This window comes from Salvia splendens, chromosome 19 (assembly GCF_004379255.2).
Source record: "Salvia splendens isolate huo1 chromosome 19, SspV2, whole genome shotgun sequence".
Lineage (NCBI taxonomy): Eukaryota > Viridiplantae > Streptophyta > Magnoliopsida > Lamiales > Lamiaceae > Salvia > Salvia splendens.
The window spans coordinates 7231645-7250946 of record NC_056050.1 but is presented as its reverse complement, the minus strand read 5'-3'; the positions used below and the strand labels follow the sequence as shown (position 1 = coordinate 7250946).

Below are 19302 nucleotides of genomic sequence, written 5' to 3'. Positions count from 1 at the left end.
CACGAAGCAACATAGTTTGAAAAAAAATAGTCCAACGAAATAAAGAAAACATCAGAGTTCTAAAACTTGACGTAGCGGAAGCATTTGAGAGTTAGCTACTACTATGTATGAAGACACAATAGCAACCAGAACGTTTATTGAATATGGTCTCGGTCCAATGCTCAACATCCCCCGTCTCCCGTCCACGCTCAAACTGCACATAGGGAAAATATATGCATGGGCTGAGTACTTGATGCACTCAGTGAACTCATGCCCAAAATACATTTCATCAATAAAGTTATATCAAGCCATCATTGAGTGAAACTCGGGTTTTACTTTAAAAAAATACCGAGAAACACTAAAATCATTTCCATCGTAAAACATGGCTGCGCAGCCCATCATCATCATCCTCCATCATGTACCATATCTGAACCATCATGTGAAACGAGAATGTGGCCACAAACTCGATCACTGGACCGGCCGACCACAAAGGACGGCTCACGATCCCCATCAGTGCACTAGTCTGAGTAGGGACTCACTCCCTAGTCAGACCCGAATTCGTTAACCATCAAAGTCTAGTAGGACATTATCCTAGTAGACAATCAGATAGGCAATTCAAAAACATAAAGTACGGCATGACATAATATTTAAACCATTCTTATCTCACCATAAACATATGAATTGCAATTAAAGCGTTTAAGTAATAAAGCCCACCTCAAAAGCTTAGGAATTCCGTAAAAAGTTCCTCGTTCCGACTTTTAGCGTGCATGCGAACCACCTTTTCGGAAAACACATAACATTCATATAAATTCTCGATAACGAAGGTATTTAGAATGCATGCACTCCAATTAAAATCTTTTAATTCGTTTCCTCGGTTTTCGTGCATTTTCGATTATTCGGCGGCCGCCCAAGGTGTCGCGTGTGACGCCGGTCGGCCGTTTTCGCTTATAACTCCTTCGTTGACTCCTCGTATTTTTCCTCCATGACGTCGAAATAACTTCCAAAAAATTTATTTAAGCGCATAATTAATTTATCGCAACTATTTTCCTTCGCATTTATTTTATTTCGGACTTGGGTTTATTCTGAAAATTAATTAAATAATTTCCTACAATTGAATTAATTATCAGCCCAAAACTTATTTAATTTCCAGCCCATCCTTATTCCTCCAATTTTATTTTAGAGCCCAAACAAATAAAACATTGAGCCCAAAAGAATGGCCCAACAAAAGAAATAAAAAAAATCAACCCATATACCTCCTTCCACCTCCATTCTCGTCTCTCTCTCTCTCTATCTAATTCACTCAAAATAAGAATCCCCAAATCCCGTCAGCTCTCTCTCTTTTTCTCTTTTCCAATTCCGCCGGAAGAGGGTGCTACCTTCTCGCCGGGAGACGCTGCCTTCTCTGTCGTAGCCGCCGGGAGGAGCTGCTGTCGGAGTCGGGAACGCTACTGTCGCTGCTCCGCCTCCGTCGTCCCTCCGTCGCCCGGTCAGGCTACTGTCGCCGCCGCCACCGATCGACGAGCAGCAGCAGCCGCGGCCAACGCTTGGTAGTGCATACCCACCGGGTAGTCCCGATTCACCTCCGAATAGCCCCGAAACAACTCCGAACCACCCCGCACGACCCGAAAGATAAATTCTCGCACTAAATTTTGTTATCGATTTTCATTTTATTAGAAATGGGCCACTCACCCCTTAAAAGGCCTCATAAGGGGGAGGGTTATCCATACTTATATAGATTAGATGGGATCTTCACCAAGTCGATGTGGGACGGAATTTAGAGAATTTAACACGCCCCCTCACTTGTGGGCCGGAAAGGACATCGGTCTTCCATCACGTAGGTAGGCAATGCAAGAGAAACCATCATCGATGTGGGCCGGAAAGGACATCGGTCTTCCACTCGTGAGGTAGATAAGAGATCAAGAGAAAGCATATTCAGATTCAACAACAAATTTGAGAAAAAACATATTCTCAAAACGAAAAACACTCGACCGAATACAATCGGAGGGATACAAACTTGGATCATACAAATCCAATGAACAAAGGATTGAGAAAAAAACGGAGCATACAACTCCATACATCAACATACTACACCAAACATAGAGATCTGAAGCAAATAGAACCGATTACAATCGGAATTGAAAGAAAAATTAAAAACTCAATTGAGATCAAAAGATAGAGAAATCACTGATCTGGAGCACATAGGTGGTGAGGAGACGGAATCCGGTGAGAAGTAATAGACGAAATCTCCAGAGACTTGCGGAATATGTTTTTCTCAAATTTGTTGTTGAATCTGAATATGTTTTCTCTTTATCTCTTATCTACCTCACGAGTGGAAGACCGATGTCCTTTCCGGCCCACATCGATGATGGTTTCTCTTGCATTGCCTACCCACGTGATGGAAGACCGATGTCCTTTCCGGCCCACACGTGAGGGGGCGTGTTAAATTCTCTAAATTCCGTCCTACATCGACTTGGTGAAGATCCCATCTAATCTATATAAGTATGGATAACCCTCCCCCTTATAAGGCCTTTTAAGGGGTGAGTGGCCCATTTCTAATAATTTTTTTTTTCTTTTGCCGAGAGAGGGTTCAATTGGATTGTTAGATTGATTGAGTTACTTGTGGGATGATATGCTATGGCTCCGTTCGGTTGCCTGGACTGTCCCTGACAACAGCCCTTCTTCCTCTTTAATCCCATGTTCGGTTGACGCAATTGATTGTTTTCTCGGCCTGTGACTAATTACGGCCCGCATCAAGGCCCGTCTCGACAATAGGTTTTTGGATCGTATCTCGCGACTACCCGTCTGGCTCTGACCCCTCCGATTCTTTTAATCTCTTCTCCTCGTCTTTGTTCTACTTTCTCTCTCTCTCGATATATATGAGCATACAATTTGCATTTGTATAAAATTACGACGTGGTCATTAATTTTGTCCAGCAATAGAGAGAGAAATGACTAAAGTTACAACATTGGAACTTGCAATTACATATTATGACAGTATATTTATTTTTAAATAGGGAAACGGAATAGTGTAATGCTTCAACTAAAAATGGGTATTATTGTTCTAAATTAATGAGGTTTAAAATCTATTGCTTCACAATAACCATATACTGTAAGTTATAGGAGTAAATGATTTTGTTTGATTAAATAATAATTATTTTATTTAATAGTTAATCATTTAAATAAAATAGATTTAAAATGATAAAGTTATTGTTTACTAACATTTTACTACTAATATTGTCTTAGATATAATCTTAACAACCAAACAACTATATAAAACCCTATACTAATATAGTCTTGGATAAAGCCCATCTCACTCTATCTAATATTGTATCTCCGTATTATTTAATCTCATGAACCGAACACCACCTATGTGTATAACCGTTAAAGGGAAGGGATTATACCTTTCTGTCGAACTTGAAATTGGGGTGAAAACTGTAGGCCGAAAGGAGTAGTTCCATGGACTGGGCAAATTCGTTTCTTGATTCGTATGAGATTGAAGTAAAAAGGCAGCTTCTTTCTTTTTTTTTTTCAACCTCTCGGCTCCCTCTTTTTTTTCTCTCAATATGCTTGTTGAAAAAATGTATTGTGAAGTGAAAGGGTGGATGTGTTAAATAGTGTGTCTTTTGGTTGTAGGAATGAATGAGGATGGTGGAAGGATGGAAGAGTTAGAATGGAGGGTCTCTATGGTGAAGAACCGGCCGAGAGGGGAGAAGGAAAGAAAGAGAAGAAGTATTGGGCTTGCTCCCTCCTTTTGGAATGAATTGGGCTCCCATTTGATTTACTTGATTCGGGCTTATTTAGTTGCAAGCCCAATTTGTATAATTCTTTATTGGTTAGACTTTTTAATTGTTGTGGCCCAAAGCCATTTTATATAAACGTTTGGACTTCAATTTTAAATGAGAAGCCCATTTATATATATACTTTACATTCTCGCATTTCTTTCTATTAATTAAAATTCACGGAAACTTTAATTAATTCGTTATCTTATCTTCACAACGATTAAAATCGTCCAACGCAACTACTGATGTTTGGTGTTGTTCCAAATATAAATTCCTCGATCGTTCCTCGATTTTATGCGCGCCAAACACTATAAAAAGTACGGGCGTTACACAAACAAAGTTGATATATTCAAACATGAGAACACAACCTGGAAACTTGAAAGGGAATCTAATACTCCTTTCGCCTAAGGGAAAAAATATTCCTAGTAACTTTCTAATTTTAAAATAGTTAAACTACAAATTACTCTTATATATTATTTTATTTATAATTTATACCATTATACTCCCTCTATTTCAATTAAGTTGGGTCGTATTCGTTTTAAGGATGTTTCAACAAAGTTGAGTCATTTTCTTTTTTACTAAAAACAAAACATTATATCAATCTTACTTTATTTCATCTACTTTACTCTCTCTTTATCTCTCCTACTTTTTTTCTCTTTCCTATTTTATTTTACTTTCATTTAATCTATTTAATACAATTTCTTAATATTCATGCTCAAAAGTTTTGTAACAACTTAATTGAGACGGAGGGAGTACTAAACTACTAATGAGGTGGAGCTTTTTCCCACTAATACTATTTACACTATCCTTTATTTCTTTCTCTTACAATTATACATTAAAATATATGTCGAACCAAATGATGACGTAATACCAAATAGCAAGATTAAAAAATCTACTAAAATAAACAAAAATAAACATTTATAAAAATAAAATCATCATTTTATATATTTTATTTTTTCTCCAAGTATAAAATGATTTGGTAGAAGAGATATTTTATAAAGTTTGTACGTATTTTACCGACATCATGTTAGTGATTGCAATGAATTTGGTATACATCAGTCCTCACACAGATGAGAGATCATTTACTAAAAAGCGCTTCAATCATTTTCTTCACCGAGAAGAAGGAGAAGCCAATTAACAATGGCTATACAGAACGACGCCGTTTCCATGGACCACGTCCTCACCGCATCGCGGGAGACCGAGGAAGAGCGCGAGGCTAGAATCCGCGGTCTGTTCAGTTTGTTCGACTCCAAAAACGTAGGGCACATCGATTCCGCCCAAATCGAGAGAGGCTTATCGGCTATGCGAATTCCCTCGGATTACAAGTTCGCCAAGGAGCTGTTGCACGTTTGCGACGCCAATCAGGATGGCAGGGTCGATTATCACGAGTTTCACAAGTATATGGATGATAAGGAGCTCGAGCTCTACGCCATTTTTCAGGCCATCGACGTCGAGCACAACGGCTGCATTGTGCCGGAGGAGTTGTGGGACGCTCTTGTTAAGGCTGGTATATTCTCTCAGATATGAAATTGAACCACTCCTCTATTTTTAGAATTTCTTTTCCTTTTTTCTGATTTTATTGGTAAACAATTGTGAGGAATAGTGCCTTTATATTGGAATGAAGACTTGTTTGGGGGAAACGACAACTTAATAAACGATTTCAATCATAGAAAAATTGCACTTTGGGTTGGAAGTCTTGGTTTTTCGTTTGCATTGATTGCTCGTTTGGTGTTTGTGTTGGTGTATTGCAGTTGTGTGTTTGTGACAAATAAGGGTATAGGCAAGTACAAAGCATTGAGATGTTATAACATGCTTTATAGTAGAGGGCTTAGTCAACTACAAGGATTCGAGATGTTATAAAACGATCTTTAATTGAGAATTCGTTGTTGTGTACGTGATCAAATATTTCTGTGAAAAAGATGTGCTTGTGTGTCTCACTGTTAGTGTTCTTATTGCCCTTGTGGGAAGAGTTTGATCTCCTACTGTGCATTCTTTGCAATCAGTGGAGCACTTCGCGTGAAATTGTGGTTTTTAATGTACTTCTTAGTCTCAATTGTCTTATTTATGTTATGTTTACTTAGTGATTGCTTGTAATGTATCCGAGACATGTATGATTGTATTCAAAAGCAAGACATATTCTAACAAATGATGTTTGAGAAATAATAAGAGAGGGGATTGTTTGTTGTACTGTTGATTCCAGGATGTAATAATTATGGCTTCTTAGTAATCGCAGTGCAAATTGTGTGACTTATGCTTAGGAGAGAGTATGACATGCATGTCATGTTCATCATGTAGGTATAGTTTGAAAACAAGAGTTGAAAAGTTTCTAGAAGCTCTAAATACAATAATTTAAAGAATTCTATTTTTCTGGTGAATTTGAATAGAGTAAATATTGGTCATGCCATCAATCTGAATTCTGAAATTAGATGCTACTGAACTATCTGTTGATGCAGTGTGTTGCTTAATAGTTCCAATCCATCTTGGTAAACAATAGATTATCATATACTACTATTTTTTATCAATCTAGGCTAGTTCTTAATAGTAAATGCCCGCTTATATAATGTGTGTTGTCTTCATCTGATAAGCCTTGGCAGTTCTCTTCTGCAGGGATAGAACTTGATGATAAAGAGCTTGCAAGTTTTGTGGAGCATGTAGATGAAGACAATAATGGAGTTATTACTTTTAAAGAGTGGAGGGATTTTCTGCTCCTTTACCCACATGAGGTCACCATAGAGAACATCTATCACTATTGGGAAAGGGTGTATCTTGTAGATATTGGCGAGCATGCTGTGATTCTTGAAGGTATAAGTAAACGTGCTAATGCAACCAAATATCTAATCGCTGGAGGAGTTGCTGGAGCTGCTTCTCGAACTGCCACTGCACCTCTTGATCTACTAAAGGTGATCTTTCAAGTTCAGACTAAACATGTTCCAATTAGTCATGCTGTCCAAAACATATGGAAGGAGGGTGGTCTTCTAGGTTTCTTTCGGGGTAATGGGCTAAATGTCATAAAGGTTGGACCAGAGAGTGCTATCAAGTTTTACACTTATGAAATGCTGAAAAATGTGATTGGGGATAGTAATGGGGATACAGGAGTTTTGGGCCGACTCACTGCTGGTGGGTTGGCAGGAGCGGTGGCACAAACCTCTATTTATCAAATGGATCTTATCAAAACACGATTACAAACATATTCTTCCGACAGAGGGAGTGTTCCAAATATTGGGAAACTAGCAAGAGATATTTTAGCTCAGGAGGGACCTAGAGCCTTTTATAAAGGGTTGATACCATCTCTTCTTGGAATCGTTCCTTATGCAGGCATCGACCTTGCTGCTTACGAGACCCTAAAAGATATGTCCAGGAAATATATTCTTAAGGATGATGGTATGCTCCAGATGCTTTGTATGTTTTAGTTCTTTCTCTCTTACCTTTTAAAGTTTCATAGCATGGCAATCTACATTATTTCTAGAACGTTCTAAGACGTGGATATGGTGCAGAACCTGGAATTCTTGTGCAACTCGGTTGTGGAACATTATCTGGAGCTCTTGGAGCAACATGTGTTTACCCACTACAGGTGGTAAGAACAAGGTAAATGCATAATAGTTTTGTCATTTGTCTCAAAGCATGAATTCATTTCTTGATGTTTTACTAAAGAGAAAGGCTTTCCAGGATGCAGGCTCAACGAACTCAGAGCAGCATGTCGGATGTGTTCAAGAATACTTATCGGATAGAAAAGTTGAGAGGCTTCTATAAAGGGCTTTTCCCAAATCTTCTCAAAGTTGTGCCATCAGCAGGCATCACATATCTGGTTTATGAAGCCATGAAAAAGAGCTTACATCTCGACTAGTTTCATGCTTTTCTTTTCCTCTGCTTGTGTGTTTACAAAGCTGGTGATATTCATGAATCGTAATGCCTTATTGGTGATCATTCTTGAGCTTATTCACACTTCGACTATTTTATATTGGATTATGCAGTTGTTGTATATTTTGTTCCACTTGAACAACTTCTATAGGTATGAATTGGTTTATCAAATTGTTTTATTCCAATTTTTTTAGCTGTCTGGTCATGGTTTGACTAGGGATGGTTTCGGTACGGTATACACAGTCACACCGTACTAAAAATTTGGTATGAGTAAATTCTATACCTCTATCGAAGTGGTATACCAGATTTTTAGTATAACTAATTTTTATAACGATGCCTTACTAAAATTCGATATATAGAAATTTTAAGGCATATTGCACCTTTCTTAAGTTGCTAACTTTGCTAACTCATTAATACAGTGTATTAAAAATGTCATCACGATAACATTGAAATGACATAAACTCAGTTGATATTTTAATACACTGTGTTGAATTGATATGTAAAATGTCAACACATTATATTAAAATGTCAGGACATTTTAATATGATTGTGTTGATATTTTTAGTACACTACTTTGATGAGTTAATAAGTTAGCAATTTAAGTAAAGTTAACGTTATAACGGCAAGGAGCTTAGATATTATTGTATGAGATGTCGAGTTCGAGCTCTCTTGAGATATTATTTGTAATTTCCTCCTTTATATAGGAGTTTATTTTAAAAAAAATATTTTGTAATTTCCTCCTTTATATAGGAGTTTATTTAAAAAAAAAAACATTATAACGCACCCCTATAGTATAATATATAAAAATATGTTTGGTATTCAAGGTATATATTGTTTTTTACGGTATATATTGATATCCGTGAATTATATTTGGTATTCAAGGTATATACTGATTTTTACGGTATATATTGATATCCGTGAATAGTCGGAATACTACGGTATATATTGTTATCCGTGAATAGTCGGAATACTACGGCAGTGGCGGATCCAGAATTTTCAATTCGGGGGTACGATAAATAATTTCCATAACTCTGAATTCAAAATTTGATGTTTAGCATAAATTAAGCTTAACATAATATACCTTAATGCTTGAATTCAAAATATATAACAATTGACATAATGTTTATTGAATAGAAGAGAAAATGTGCTATGTCAATTTATTTCAATTTGTATAAATTTTAAAAACAAAATATTTATTTAAAACACTACAGTACTAAGGTAATGTTTATTGCAGAAGAAAATATATATGAATTATATAAATAAAAAATAAAAGTGGACGGAGGAAGCACGAAATATATAATATTCCTACTAGACCAGGGTAATGTTTATATATTGTATAGAAGAGTATGGAGTATATGACTATATGTTGTCATTTAACTACAATATTCTAGGAAAAATAATCAAAATGAAGTAACAAAATAAATAACGCCGACGGGAATCAAACACGAGCATCCAGATACACTAATAGAGCAAATTACCGTTGCACTACTACCATTCCATAGCATCAACTACAACTATATATATAATTATCATGAAATTTGGGGTACAATGGTATCCCTTGTTCCAATGTGGCTCCGCCACTGTACTACGGTATATATTGATATCCGTGAATACTCGGAATACTTATATTATGGTATATATCATAATTTACTACTCCCTCCGTTCACGATTACCGTCCACATTAAACATGATACGGATTTTAAGAAAAATATGAAAAGAAATCTAATTCTGTTAGAATGGGCTGAAGCAAGTATACGTGATTCTACACTCCCACAAACTGATGCGATTACCACCGTCTGATCAAAGTGTTGATGTAAGCATGGATAATACTCCCTCCGTCCCCGAATAAGAGTAGCTAATTTCCATTTTGGGCCGTCCCCCATTAAGAGTCACTCTTTATTTTTACCATAAATGGTAGTAGGCTCCACATTCCACTAACTCACTCCCCTCACATCTTATTATAAAACCAATATAAAAATGTGGGTCACACATTCCACTAACTTTTTCAACCAAATTTTCTTTACATTTCTTAAAACTCGTGCCCGGTCAAACAACGACTCCTATTAGGGGACGGAGGGAGTACTTTGTTCCAACTCATTTTGCCGAAGTCAGAAAATTGACAACCCCGTCCCGAATTCAGGTCTCAAGTCCCATTTATGTCATCATTCCCCTAAATTTAAGTCACAGACCACAACTCCTCTAACTCTGCATGCCCCATCCAGACCATAATTATTAAATTACACTATTCACAACTCCAACCTATTTTACTTGTAAAAATTGAAAACGTTGAACAATTATAACACAAGAAATTCATTTTTAATTCAAAAATAATAAATTATAAACTAAAAAATGAAAAAATTGAACAAAATAAGAAAATCAAAATGAGAGCTCCACTTTCAAATTTCCAACATATACTATAAATTATAAGTATAAATCTAAGCACGCCTCTCTCACTCTCCCTCTCCCTCTCCCTCTCCCTCATTTCTTCTTCCATTTTTCAAGGATTAAATGCCAAATGCAAAAAAAAAAATCAGAAAAAAAACAAAAGGAATGGGGTTCGGGTCCGGCCTGAAGGCCCTCCAACGCCGGGCTGTGACGCATCAGGGCACGGCCCAGAAGGCTCCAACGCTGAGCCGGACTGCACCTGGGCTCGGCCACGGGACGCCACTGCGTCACCGGGAGCAGCCAAGGCCCCAACTTTGCTCCCTCCAATGCGACGGGCTGCAGGCCGGGACCCAGGTGCAGCCCGGCCCGCAGCGTTATGGATGCTCTAAAATAAGTGTTTAGTCTAATATGAGTCTAACATGCATATTTTAAAAATAAATAATATTTTTGATTTTTTTGAGCAAATGTCATGCTGAGTAGGCACTCGTGTAAATTTGAAGATGTGGGTGAATAGTCAATGTCGTTTTGAGCCTAAAAAATTAAATAAACAACATCGTTTGAACCTATTAGAGAATATTGTTATGCCACAATATATGCTTTGATGATATTAATGAAGTAGTGACATACGATTACAAACCAACTAATATTCTCTTATTAGTCAATCGACAAAGGGAATACTTCGAGAAATATGAACATTAAAAGATTGAGCTAGTAATCCATTGGACATGAGGTCCTCTTCAAGTTATTTCATATTTGTTGGAGGATATTTGGTTACACGAAGGAACAAGAAGCATAAGGTAGTTGCTATTTACCGCTGAAACTGTTTGAGGTTGGTTTCCTACCATCACAATCTTATCATTTATATTGTCATAAAAAATCAGCTAGTGTTGACACATTACCAATGAAGTGTTGTAGATATGGTTGAGATATAGAAGCATAGAATAAAGTTAGATTTACTATAGTCCATAATCTAGAAGATCTCCTATATATATATCACTTCTTGTATTTTCAATTCTATAATAAGGGTCAGGTTATTATATCTTTTCAGTATCAGAATACACAATACATGAAATCTTTATCATGAATCAACAATAAGCATATACCTAAACAACTTATTCACCAAACGTAGAAGAAGCACTCGTTCCGTTATATTTCTTCGTACCCATTCCGACCACTGTAAATAAGCTCCAGAGCCAGAACGAGACCAATTCCAAACAGTGCAATAGGCCAACCAAGATAGGATCCCATCGTATTCATACGCACCTGCAACGACCGATAAAATGTTGATCTCTTCATAAAAAAAACTGCCTCCAGAATAACCACTCTTGAAACTTGCTCTGATGTACCTTTTCTAGTTAATTTCTAGTTAAAAATCAATCTATTAGTTGGGAAACTCAAAAGAACTTACTTGTGCTGGAGAATGCTCGATTGCACCCGTTTTCGCTGATGAGTCAGCAATCAAGATGTAAAACAGTCCCATAACTCCTGTATGTCTCTGTGCACTGCTATAGTTAGATACAAGAGTTAGTGTCTCCCCTGCCGAAATCTTGACACTGCCCGGTGAAGGATAACAGGTGGACATTCCGACAATGTAGCCAGCCTCGTTTCCTGGTTCGTGTCCAGTCCCATAAGTCGGAACAGATGCGCATATGACGTTTCCTCCCTGGATCATATCACAAAATACTAATGAACTTTTGTGAATAAGTGAGATTGCATTGTGAAAAACAGACTTATTTTGCCTAATGTTTGGACTAGTCGCTCGTGAAACATCATCAATCGTATAAATACCTCCCCGATAAGAGTTGAACCAAAGCCTCCTGAGTGCTGATGTCCAACACCGTAGATAACATCACCGCCAGTTGGTAAGCTAACAATTAGGATTTTGGTATGAATGCATCCATCATTCTCAGCGCCAAAGGGGCAAGCTTCGACATCATACTCAATCTACACCACAAAACTTCACCATGATAAAGGGCACACATAAGAAAAAACAGAGAAAAACTTAAGAAGTATTCTCTATCTGTCTCGACCATAAATGCTGTTTATCTACTTCAAGATTGATTTTCAGCAAAAAGGAGATTTCTCCATTGTACTGCGAAATAATCAATGAATATATTTACCAAGCAATGATGTGTAGCTTTGAGCCCTGTGGATTCATCTGCCTTTCTCCATGTGTCAGTGACATCGAGTATATAAATCTTAACAGGCACGATGGATGCATCCCAGTCCATATACGTCACCGTGTACCTCAAGTAGAGGCTTCGCCCCTCACCCCAAAAACCTCCCTTAACTCTGCATCTAACCCCATCATGGCAGCATTTCAAGCCACCAACATAATCCAAGGGCAATGCCTCACCATTTTCATCTGCAGTCACGTTGTACAAATCACACCTGCACTCGGTACAGCCCAGCTTGTCCACAGCACCGCGAGTGTCAATCACGTGCACATTGAGCATCCATCGCGCCTCGTGTCCAGCAGGCACGTCTGCTGGATTCCCGGCCTCAGTGCCATAAGGATCCGGGACGCCAGTAGCTGTCCTTCGAGTCTCAGACCTGAGCCCAAAATACTGCACGAGACCTTGATTACACATCCCGCTGTTTCTTATGAGAGTAGAGTCTCATTGCAGCAATCCCGAATCACCAAAACGCTCCAGAGCATTTCCCCCTCTCCTTTTATAGTACCCCACAACTATCCAATGATGGAGGTAAGTTTCGTGAAGGGGAACCGATTTTCCCTGTTGGAAAATCAATCCCATAGAAGAATTTATTTGCAACTGATCCTGGCCCTAGCTCGAATTTAGGCGACAGAAACACATCGGTTTTGATCTCATTTCCAATGCTCGTAAATACTGCTCAAGGCCGCGGTTACGAACCTCCGTCTGGCCATCCGTCTGCGGGTGATAGGCGGTTGAGAAATGTAGCTTAGTACCACTCAAACGCAACATGTCCTCCCACACCTCGTTTAGGAACACCGGATCCCTATCCGATACCAACGTCTTTGGAAATCCATGATGTTTCACCACCGTCTCAATAAATAAGTTCGCAATCTTCAAAGCATTGTAGCGAACCGGCAGCAAGGCGAAATGAGCATATTTTGACAAGCGATCCACCACCACCATTACACCTGTGAATCCCCGAGATGACGGTAGACTCATGATGAAATCCATCGAAACGTCCTCCCATACCCGGGATGGAATGGGCAGTGGCTGTAACAGCCCGGCTGGCTTCTGGGTCGAGTATTTAGTCGTCAGACAATCATAGCAAGACTCGACAAAGTTCTGAACATCCTTCCGCATTCCCTTCCAGTAAAACGACGCAGCCAAGCGCCGAAACGTTCTCTCCACCCCTGGGTGCCCCGCCGCGGGGGACGAGTGATGCTCAAACAAGAGAGCCGCATTCGCCTCCGAATCCTTGCTCTCATAAACGCGCCTTTTATAGTATAACAGCCCATCCACCAAGGACACCTCTGCGTCGGCCTTCCCATGCTTCAACGCTGCTTGCAATTCAATCAAGTCAGGAGTGGAATTGGTCTCGAGCTTCAATAATTCCCAGATATTTGGTACTGGCTGGGCAGCTGCCATCAGCGCCAGGCCCGCTTCCTCTGCTGACTCCGCCGACTCTTCCGCCAAACCTGCCGCAGGTCCGCCGTCAGGCTGGTCTTGGGCCGGCCTAAAGATGGCGTTCATAGCCGCTTGAAATGTCGATGGCGCGTTCGTCAGGCCAAACGGCATAACCAGAAACTCAAAGTGCCCGTCGTGAGTTCTAAATGCAGTCTTGAATATGTCCTCCTCGCTCATTCTGATCTGGTGATACCCCGAACGTAAGTCCAACTTAGTAAAGAACCGTGCCGCATTCAGGGCTCTGTAGTCAATGCAAAAACGTCGGGATCGGGAAATGATTAGGGACTGTGACCGCATTCAGGGCTCTGTAGTCAATGCAAAAACGGAAAGAGCCATCATTCTTTCTGATAAGGAGCACCGGCGAAGAGAACGGACTCTGACTCGGTCGAATGATTCCTGACTCCAACATGTCTTTCACCTGCTTCTCGATCTCATTCTTCTGGAAGTACGGGTATCTGTAGGGCCGCACATTGACCGGCTTCGCATTTGGCAACAGGTGGATCTTGTGGTCGAATTTCCGTATAGGAGGAACCCCCGATGGCAGCCCGAAAACGTCCCTGTGGTATTCAAGCACACTGCGGATCTCGTCCGGCAGTCCCGGCGGAAATACCAACTCCTCATCTGCCGGCATTTCCCCGGGCTCTGCTGCCGGAAGCTGCACCAACTCAAACAACTCCGCTTGACCCTGCAGTGTTAGGAGGGAAGCAAACGTTTTCAGCGACACCTCCTCTGCTGAAGGCGGAACGAGCTTGAGGCAGACGAGTCGCCCATTCCGTAGGAACTCCAACGTTCCGTCGATATAATCACTGGTCACTCTGCGCATCTGTTTAAGCCAAACCCTCCCCAATATCACCTCAGGACCATGCACGAGAAGAATGTGTAAGTCAACCAGAAAAATATGCTTTTGAATCACCACCCTAGTTTGTATGGAAGCATGAGTACAAAGTAATGACGCACCGTTACCGACGTAAATGCGAAACGGTCGAATCTGCTGTAGGGGCAATGCTAATTTCTCCGCCACTTTAGGATGCAAGAAGTTGTGGGAGCTCCCCGTATCCACTAGAATGCGCACATGCAAGTCTCCAATCACACCCCTCAACTCAATATCCTCCTCCCATTGTCTGCCATCCAGGGTGTAAATGTGGGACAGGTCCGCGGAAATAACCGGCGTCTCTGGCAGCCCCTCCTGATCATCATCCTCCTCATCCGAGTCCATATCAGCTCCCATGTACACCAGAAATCTGCCCCGGCAAGAGTGGCCCGCAACCCACTTCTCCGGGCACCACCAACAAAGCCCTTGCTTAGAGCGCTCCGCACGCTCCGCTGCGGTCAGCCACACCACCGGCATCTTGGAGTATTCCTGCCCTTTTGACTGGGCTAGACGATTCAGAGGCGGCGCCGGCAACGCCAGTGGCTGCTGCGGGGTTGTGAATTGCCGCTGATCGTGGTTCTGCCAAGCTCGGCGCTGACCGCCTGCAGGTGCTGTCTGCCGATCCACCGTTGAGTCATATTCAGTTGCCAATGCCATAGCTGCCACCACGGAGGGTGGGTTCTGGTGTTTGACCTGGTTCTTCACTGGCTGTTGAAGTCCCTCCACATAAATAGGCAGCAAAATATATTCCGGGACCCCACGTACACGATTGAGCATCGTTTCAAACGTCGTGTGGTACTTCGCCAGCGATCCAGACTGGCACAACTTCGCAATAAGGCCGATGAAGTTCTGAAAATACTGAGGATCGAAACGCCGACGCATATCCTCCAAAAATTCCTTCCATTGTGCGTTGGGGTTGTTTGCGCGATAGTTGAACACCCATTCCGAGGCTGGCGGATCGAAGAACATCACCACGTAATGCAATCTGTGGTCCTCCGGCATCAACAAGTGCTCAAAATAATATTGAACCCGTGAAATCCAATTAGCCGCATCAGTACCATCAAACCGCGGTTGTTGCATCTTAAATTGTCGAGGATGTTCAAACTGCTGGCCCCCGTTCTGCCGACCCGCGGGATTGTCCCAACTCGTCGGTTGGGTCGAAGCTTCTCCCTCTAATCTCATTCCAGGAGGGTCCCACGCAGACCCCCGACTCCCAAACGGGCCCGCCCCGGTCGACGTCCCCAAATTAGGGTTTTGTAGATGTTGAAAACCCTGATAGCCACGTCCCGGTGGCTCCCCAACAACGAACGTGATGGTCCCATAGACAACACCCCTGTGGCCTGAGTGTAAACCGGAAACGGCAGTTGCCCGCTCAACGGCGGGTCAGGATCCGGCCTTTGCGGGTGACCCCTAGTTGTCGCGCCGCGCTTCGCGGCCTCCATACGCGCCTCCATCCGCGCCAGTGATGCCAGCACGTGCTCCGTCGCGATGGCGGTTGCGTCCAACGGCGTGGTGGAAGTAGGCAGTGGCTCTAGGCCCCGGATTGAGAGTTGCTCCGTGTGGCCAGTTTGAGACATGCTTTCGATGAGTACAAGGATGAAAGCACCACTTGTTAAGGATTTAGTCCTCAACGATTGATTCCACGTCGAACTTCGCGGGTGCCTTGCCCGTCGATCAGATTCGTCGTCAGAAAACAGAGGTTTGTGCGTGAGGCGCAAGAAAGAAAAGAAAAGAGAGAGAGGTAGCGTGAGATTATTTTATTTCATAAGGTGGGAAATAAAATACACACGTATTTATACTAAGGATCCTAGGGTTGATTCGACCTACGATCCGGGAAAAAATCAACAAAGAAAACCCGGAAAGGAGCTTAACGTCCGCTCAACGAAAAATTAACGCAAAAAGAATATTCTAACTATTACATTATTTAAATGATTCAAATAAATAAAAGACTAAATAAATAATCCAAGCCTTCGTCTTCAACCAGTCACGAAGTCTCCATAACGCGTCGGCCTCTTCACGACCCTTCTCTCCGACCTAGCACGTCGCGTCTGCTCTGGCTGCTGCTGCTCCGCCGATATGCTAGTGTCGGCGTCAAGTTCTACTTCCGGCTGCACTTCCCTTTCCTTCAGCCTAGCCGACGGAGGACCCGTAACACGTCCTTTACCAATATATATGGGAGCGACACATTTTATGTCAACAAACCTCATTTTCTAAGATGAGTTACTGTTTCATCACATTATTGTTTCATCTTTCTATTTTTTTATGTCGTATTTTTACTTGTGGAGGCGTACACATAATGGTAAATATGACAAAAAGAACAGAGCTTGGATTTTTTTAATCGATTGATTGCAATTTTTTTCTTTTGTGAGAGCATTAGCAACGGAGACCTCTTTCCGGAGCTCATTTCAGGGTCTATCTCCATTTTTTCCTGCTACGTCAACAGACCCAACTCAGAGCATATCTCCCTGCAGTGGGAGTACATCACATAGCATATCTCAGAGCCCATCTCATTTCCACATCATCACTATTTTATTTCAATGTCTAAATATTTTAATTTAAAATATACATAATAAATTAATTCTTCATTGTATTACAATATTGGGAAAAAGAATACAACGAGAAGCAAATTTCAACAAAATTTTAAAAATAAAATAAAACATCCTACATTAAAAAAATAAAAAAAACAAGAGAGAATAAAAATTGAGATTGAGATTAGAGAGGGGTGAATGTGAATTGATGGGGAATGAGGTATATATAGTGGATAAAAGATGAATTAAATTATTTAAAAAAGAAAAGAAAAGGGGGAGATCGGCTGCGCCGTTCCATCGGCCTTTGGGAGGAGCCCATGGTGAGTGGCCATCGACTCTTGCTCCACAATGGAGACCTTCCAGAGCCTATGGGGGTGCCGATCGCTCGGCCCTTGCGATCGGCCCCCATTGCTAATGCTCTGATTCATTTGCGTGAATGCCTAAGACTTCTCTATTTAATAGTCCGATTTTTTATTTCAGTTTTTTTATATAAATTTTTTAATTTTGATTCAACTTCTTTTATTTGTTCTTGATACTGTGCTACTGATGCACTATTTATTAGCACTAAAAATACCTGTAAGTTTACAGGGTAGAACTAGTATAGCTAAAGGTCAGTACCGGGATATCGAACACAAGGAATAAGATTGCAACTGGCTATCATATGCTAAGCGTCATATACTATCTAGAGACACTGAGTTTTGGGTTTTGGTTTTATAAACTAGACATAAATATAAACAAATATAAAAACAAAACAATACAAAGCAGGCTAAAGAAAGTAGAGTTTTAGGATCCAACTACTACGACCTAGTGATGATAAATCTCACAGAACCTTTACCTTTATGTGTCTCCAGGATTATTAGGAAAGTTGCGATTTTCAGATAAGCCCTCTCTCAAGTGCACCTATCCAAAAGATTAGACTCTAACTATCAAAGTCTCCTTCCAATAGATTAGATTCTAACTCCTTAAGTTCCTAAGACTCAAGTCCTCACAAAGGGTCCTCTTTCTCGAGTGCAGATAAACTTATGTGTTGTACTCGTTCCTTTTACCACGTAAAACTAGCTATCTCTCGATTAATCTAGTTAAATGGACATAGTTCTAAAGTTGGCCAGACAAAAGAACAATAAAAACACGAGAACAAGCAAAACAATCACAAGAGCTAGGAAAAGGTTCAATTCAATAAATCAAAACATGTTCATAATAGTCTTCACCAAAAAATCTAAAAATGATTTTTAACTACTCACAGACAAGTAGTAAAATCAATAATAAAAGTACTAGACATGAAAGAAATTGATAAAACCCAAGGTTGAATCTTCAATCTTCAGTCTTCTCTTGCCTGGATCTGCAGAGCTCCGCTCCAATGGAAGATGGATGAATTATGTATAGAATATAGAATTGAAGAAAGTGTAGATAGGGAGTAGGATTGGAGGCTCTGAGATGAAGATTATGAATTAGGTTTATGAGTATTTATAGGCTAGAAAAAGGGTTAGTCTTGGTTATTTTCGTGCCCTACAAGAAATGAGAGATATTTGGTTTCACAATTTAATAATTTATTATCTTTCTTGAATTTCCGCCCAAATTTCCGTCAGCTTTGATTGCATTGCGCAATGTTCATAGAATTGTAATAACTTTCTCTACAGAACTCCGATTGAGACGTTTAAGGTATCCACGCCAAGCTCTTTCGAAGACGAAGAGAATGACATGTAGTAAGCATTGATTGGACTTCAAACGTGCTGGCAGAATGGGCTCGAACAGAGGCTGCTACACCTTGGCCTTTTTGCATCTTTTTTTCTATCTTTTTCTATCATTTATCAACAAACACATTCAAAATACCAAATGTATAATATATGCAATTTAAGAACATAAATTGCATGATTGACATTTAAAACCAGTCAAATCTAGCCCTTAAAAACATGCAAAATCCGTGTTCGTCAGCTACCCGTATCGATTGTCCAGCTGCTAGATATCACTGGGAGAGGGTTCCTTTTGCAGAAGATAATTTCCGTCGAGCAACCTTGGCAAGGTTGATGTCTAACTAGGGTTTGGCGGCTAGGGTAAGTAATTTGCTAGAAAAAAAATGAATAAAGAGAAGAAGAACTGATTCTTGATTGAATAATACAATGATATCCTATATCAAATATAATAATATCCTGAACAAAAGATATGGTAAATCAATAAATTATGCAAAAGATATAACATTTCAATTACTAAACAAAAATACTCTCTCTATCTCATTAAAAACGAAACATTTTCCTTTATGGTTTGTCCCATTAAAAATGAAACATT

The 19302-nt window shown here is 40.3% G+C and overlaps 3 protein-coding genes across 4 annotated transcripts; 1 reads left to right on the top strand and 2 right to left on the bottom strand.

Annotated features, from left to right (window-relative positions):
- The first annotated feature begins 4805 nt into the window (after nucleotides 1–4805).
- LOC121779973 (calcium-dependent mitochondrial ATP-magnesium/phosphate carrier protein 2-like) lies at nucleotides 4806–7786 on the top strand. Of its 2 annotated transcripts, none has more exons than XM_042177469.1 (4): nucleotides 4806–5264; nucleotides 6365–7138; nucleotides 7252–7342; nucleotides 7424–7786. In XM_042177469.1, exons 1-4 carry the CDS (start codon nucleotides 4898–4900, stop codon nucleotides 7599–7601), a joined length of 1410 nt encoding a protein of 469 aa, XP_042033403.1. In that variant the 5' UTR covers nucleotides 4806–4897; the 3' UTR covers nucleotides 7602–7786. The 2 variants fall into 2 exon arrangements, with proteins under 2 accessions (XP_042033403.1, XP_042033404.1); XM_042177470.1 differs by having other exon boundaries at nucleotides 4981–5264; nucleotides 6352–7138.
- A 3251-nt stretch (nucleotides 7787–11037) lies between these two features.
- LOC121779363 lies at nucleotides 11038–12609 on the bottom strand. Its single transcript, XM_042176692.1, has 4 exons — nucleotides 12121–12609; nucleotides 11789–11944; nucleotides 11409–11663; nucleotides 11038–11263 (listed from the first exon to the last, which is right to left on the bottom strand). The coding sequence occupies exons 1-4, from the start codon at nucleotides 12589–12591 to the stop codon at nucleotides 11147–11149; spliced, it is 999 nt and encodes a 332-aa protein (XP_042032626.1). The 5' UTR covers nucleotides 12592–12609; the 3' UTR covers nucleotides 11038–11146.
- A 1258-nt stretch (nucleotides 12610–13867) lies between these two features.
- LOC121778950 lies at nucleotides 13868–15571 on the bottom strand. The gene has a single exon (XM_042176327.1). It carries the CDS (start codon nucleotides 15569–15571, stop codon nucleotides 13868–13870), a length of 1704 nt encoding a protein of 567 aa, XP_042032261.1.
- Between the last annotated feature and the right edge of the window lie 3731 nt (nucleotides 15572–19302).